General features: G+C 37.9%; 1 protein-coding gene across 1 annotated transcript in view; it reads right to left on the bottom strand.

Moving 5' to 3' along the window:
* The window catches only part of LOC104966371 (T-box transcription factor TBX3-like), a 7370-nt gene extending 3117 nt beyond the window's left edge, over positions 1-4253 (bottom strand). Inside the window, exons 1-4 of the mRNA XM_010795557.1 lie at positions 3916-4253; positions 3091-3358; positions 2225-2371; positions 1114-1194 (exon numbers count right to left, since the gene is read on the bottom strand). Coding sequence (XP_010793859.1) covers positions 1114-1194; positions 2225-2371; positions 3091-3358; positions 3916-4253 — 834 coding nt within the window. The remainder of the gene's footprint in view (positions 1-1113; positions 1195-2224; positions 2372-3090; positions 3359-3915) is intronic.
* Between the last annotated feature and the right edge of the window lie 666 nt (positions 4254-4919).

Below are 4919 nucleotides of genomic sequence, written 5' to 3'. Positions count from 1 at the left end.
CCCCACCCCCTCCACCACACCCCCCACCCCTGCCGTAGGTGTAAGTGTATTCTTCTCTTCTACTCACCGTTCCCATAGCTTGCATCACGTGAGGATGGGGCAAAAGACCCCTGCAGGAACACCAGCTTCTCTGCTGCTGCTTTACGGATCCATCTACAGGTGGGTCTCGTACATTCCGTTCAGAAACACTTTGTTCGGTTAGTATTCATGGAGACTGCTCCCTCGTAACGTCGTCGATAGAAATGAAGGTATATGAAAGTGCTGTTTCCAATAGAACTGACACTAAGAATATATCATCTGGTGGAGAGCCGTGGCGCTGTAAAAACACGACAATCTCTGAGCCGGCGGCTAAAGTAACTGGATGACCTACGCCTGCTGTCAGCTTTCCATCTGCGGCCAAACTGATCGTCGTGCCCTGTCATTGGATCTCAGTGCTCCGTTCGTGTGTGTTGGAGGAGGGGCTCTGGAAGGAAGTCTGAAGGAAGGGCAGATCTTTTCCGGTTGTGTATTTTCAATTCTAGCGCACTTGAGCTGGTTTCTCCAAAATTACCTACCCCACCTTTAAGCTTTGAGTTTCTACAGCTTTATTCCTCCAAAGAGTTGTTTCTGCAACACTTGTGAAGAAGCAAGGAGCCGATGTGCTGCCCGCGACGTTTGGTTAATAATAATAATAATAATAATGATAATAATAATAATAATAATAATAATAATAATAATAATAATAATAATAATAACAAATAATAATAATAATAGAATAACTGTTGAAGCTTTTGATTTATATTATTTAATAGTAAAACATTTATCTTTTTGCTTTATGATAAATGTAGATTTATTTATAGAGTTATTCATTTAGTTGATTGAAGTCGTTTTATGCTTTTATTTTGACGGCAGCTTTGTGCACTTAAATAACATAATAACACATATAAACAAACAAACTTTTTATTTGTTACATTTAGCATGACAACAGCATATTTGACGACGTGGCTCTGAATACGTCTTCCAAGGCAGCATTCTGATCCTGAAGCTGGACAATAACTAAGAAACAAACCCCATTAACCAAATGTGGCTTATGCGTGCTGTCTCCAGATCAAAGTTATTAAATGAATTCATAACTTGCCTCTTTTCTCTTCTTCCATTGCCCGTGTCCCGGAATCCCTTAGCGAAAGGATTGTTGTCTATTTTCAGCTGCGTTATCTGAGAAACAGGTACAGAGGAGAGCAGAAGCCTATTATTATTATTATTGATGTCACGTGGTTAACACTTCTTATAAATAGTTGAAAAAGACGTTTAAAGGTGCTTTCTTTGTAAAGTCAAAGGTTAAATGATTCAATGAGAAACTGAAATGTTGACTTTAATTAAATGTATTATGTCAACAAATTTCACATAACTGTATTAGGTTAGTTGAAAGCAATACTATTAAGTTAAAAATGCAAAATATTAGGTTCAACTTACTATTATTGCTTTCAACTAACCTAATACAGTTATGTGAAATTTGTTGACATAATACATTTAATTAAAGTCAACGTTTCAGTTTTTTCAGTGTTCTAAGGCTTTATTGTAATCTGCAGTAGCTAGCATATGGCAATGAATATCTAAAGTTTTGCAGAAATGCAACATAGTTACATTTAAGAAATCAAACAATTAAACACATTTATAAAGCAATAAGAATGTGCAAGATTAAGAGAGTAATGCAGATGAAGTGAAATATATACGTTAAAAAAAGAAAATAGATTCAATAAGCTTAATGTTGCAGAGAATGTTGTCAGTGACCAAATAATGCAAGAGTCTATTCATGTAAATAAAATAAGAAGAGAATGTAAAATGAAATACTGTACACATTGATTGGAGCAAACAAATGACTGCAGGCACTTTACAGAGCTTCTTTGCAGTCTTGTGCAATAAACCTATAATGTGCAATTTAGACACTTTTCTTGCAATACTGTGCAATCACCTTTATGTGAAAAACATACATTGTTATAATTGTCCCAACATTTTTCTTAATGTCTCAACACCTAATTATGTTCCCTAAAGTATGTCACCAAGTGATTTAAGTTGCTGCTCCTCATTTTCAGCCACTGATGTTTTTGTCTTTATTTTAATATATTTAATAAGTTATTCTTTATTATTGCATGCCTTTTTTTTTACCTGCTGTAACGCTGTAAGTTTCCCCGCTGTGGGACTAATACAGTGATTCTGTTCTGATCATGCAAAGCAGCAGCTGCACCTTGTCGTTCTGGTAGGCTGTGACTGCGATGAACTGCGTCTCACTGAACACATACGTCCTGAAAGTGCTGTAGGGAAGCTTCTGGATGTCAGGAGCCTTCACTATGTGGAACCTCGGCTGGTATTTGTGCATGGAGTTTAGAATGGTCTGCAAATACAAATAACAAGTTAAAACCAGTGGTGTAACTAATACATTTACTCAAGAGACTAGAGTATTTTCACATTAAGCTTATACTTATACCCACATGTTGTAGGCAATTGTTGTACTTTTTACTACACTACATTTATTTTACATGTTTTACAAATCAAGGTTATTAATACAAATTATAAATCAACACATTATCATACATTATAGGTTAGGCTAGCCAACAAGCTATACAGTAATTAAAATAAACCCCACCAAGCAGTATTGAAGTGATGAACACATTAATGCATCAATCATTTTAATAAAATAATTTTAAAATATTCCTTTATACATAATAACTACTTTTACTTTTGGTACTTAAAGTATATTTTGATGCATAAACTTCAAATGCATTACTTTGACTTGCAAAGGAGGATTTTTACACTGTGCTGCTACTTTGTTAATTATCAGTTATGTTTCCATCTCTGGTTAAAACCAGACAAAAAAAACAGTTTTTCAACAGGTATAAAAAGGACATGGCGATTTAGACAAGAACTGAAAAGATCAACCTGCTATTACATTTAAAATGATTACTTCATGTATCACAGCAGAACGAATATTTAAATGTTTGAGAACAGCCTAGAAATCACCACAAAGGCCATCCGTACAGCGCAACTCAGCACATTTTTGACAGCATATTATTATTATTATTTATCTTCAGTCATTACACAATTCACACATACAAATCCATGCTTGTCGGAGATGTTGTTGGTCAGTTTAAGTTTGTGGAAGTTGACCACTTTGGACATCCAATGCTCGCCCGTCGCCGGACTGTCCGGGTGGATGTACATGCGTTTGGGCATCTCCGGGTCCGCCTTCCCCGCCACCATCCAGCGGGAATTGTGGAACTTAAATCTGCAGTCATCCGCCGCCACGATGTCCATCAGAACAACATATCTGGCTGCTCTGTCCATCCCGGTGCACCGGGCCTTCAGCGGCGGGAACATGCGCCTGCAGGGAGAGGGACACCGGCGTGACGCAGCACTCACTACTGTCCTTACTGTGGAAATATTACCCATATACTGCACCATTATAGTAAAGTAACTAAGGACATTTACTCAAGTACAGTTCTCAAGTAACTTGAGTATTTCTACAACACCACTACAATTCAGAGGTAAACGTACTTTTACTTTACTTTTCAGATCTGGATGAATGATGTGAAAATCAGAGTGTTAAATCTGACTTTAGTTCCACCTGGAGTAAATTCACAAGCTACCCTGCAGTATACATGTACAAAGTCATTCAAACTAGCTGCACCTTTACCAGCTTTGAGAACACTTTAATGATCAATCATTATAAAACATATCATATTATTCTGAGATGGACCAATCTGCACAATGACTACTTTTACTTTTGGTACTTTAATTTTGATGCTAATGTTTTTAAACTTTTACTTGAGTCATTTTGTGATTGCAGGACTTTAAGTTGTAACAGAGTATTCCTACACTCTGGTACTTCTACTTTTATTAAGTACACACCTGAGTACTTTCCCCACCCATGTACTGTACCTTCCAGATTTTGTAATGACCATTTCAGTTCCGAATTTGTGAAACTGTGTCCAAAGGTTTTTGGCTTCCAAATAAACTTTCGGTTCATCCTCTGTCAGTCCTCTTTCCTCCAGAATTCCGGGAGGCCGGCACAGAATCTGCTCCGGTTGCGACTGGAGTGTCACTGGGACCGCGCCGGCATCCAAACCCGGATCTGTTAAGCTCCGGGAGGCTAGGGCCATGGCTGAGAAGAGCGAAGGTCCGGACAAGATGGTCCCCTGGCGGGCTGAATCTCCGAGTCTGGTTGGAAAGATGTGTGGTTCCTCACCTGGGACGCACGGCTCCGAGAAGCTGCGCATGGTCTCCAAAGCAAAAGTAAACTTTACGCACGACTTTGTTTGGTTACATAACGATAAACGTATACATTGCTGTACTCACTAAAACTTATTAAAGGTAGAGGATTCAATCATGTTTTTGATTTATTTTTTGGATGTTGTGCTCAGTGCGCTCGGATGCCTCTGATGTGTCCGAGATGATTTGCTTCTTGGCACGTTTGGACTGGAGTATGGCACCGAGCAGTGGGCGGGGTTTCTCTGTTACTGAGAAGCGCAGGAAAATGCTGCCTTAGTCACTGGCTGATTAAGCTGTTTGCAGAGTTGGACAGTAACTAAGTACATGCAGTACTCAAGTGCTGTATCCAAATACAACTGAGGTACTTTAATGCTACTCCATACTTTCAACTCCACTGCATTTAAAAGGCAATTAATGTAACTGTACTCCACTACATTTATACAACAGCTTTACTTAACAAAATGCATCTCTAAAAATGTAATTAGTGGACTAACTCTTTAAGTCACAAAAGAGTCAAATTATTTAAGCATTTTACAAAAAGTCAGTCAGAACTTTATTGTCTAGTATAATGCTCCTTGATGCAACAATATTATCTAGAAATGTCACATATATAAATATAATCATACACACATAAACGCAATTTATCTGCACAATGATTACTTTAGCTTTTGATA

The sequence above is a fragment of the Notothenia coriiceps genome, unplaced genomic scaffold, assembly GCF_000735185.1.
Source record: "Notothenia coriiceps isolate Sejong01 unplaced genomic scaffold, NC01 NC01_scaffold00037246, whole genome shotgun sequence".
Classification (NCBI taxonomy): domain Eukaryota; kingdom Metazoa; phylum Chordata; class Actinopteri; order Perciformes; family Nototheniidae; genus Notothenia; species Notothenia coriiceps.
This window is presented reverse-complemented; position numbering and strand designations above follow the sequence as displayed.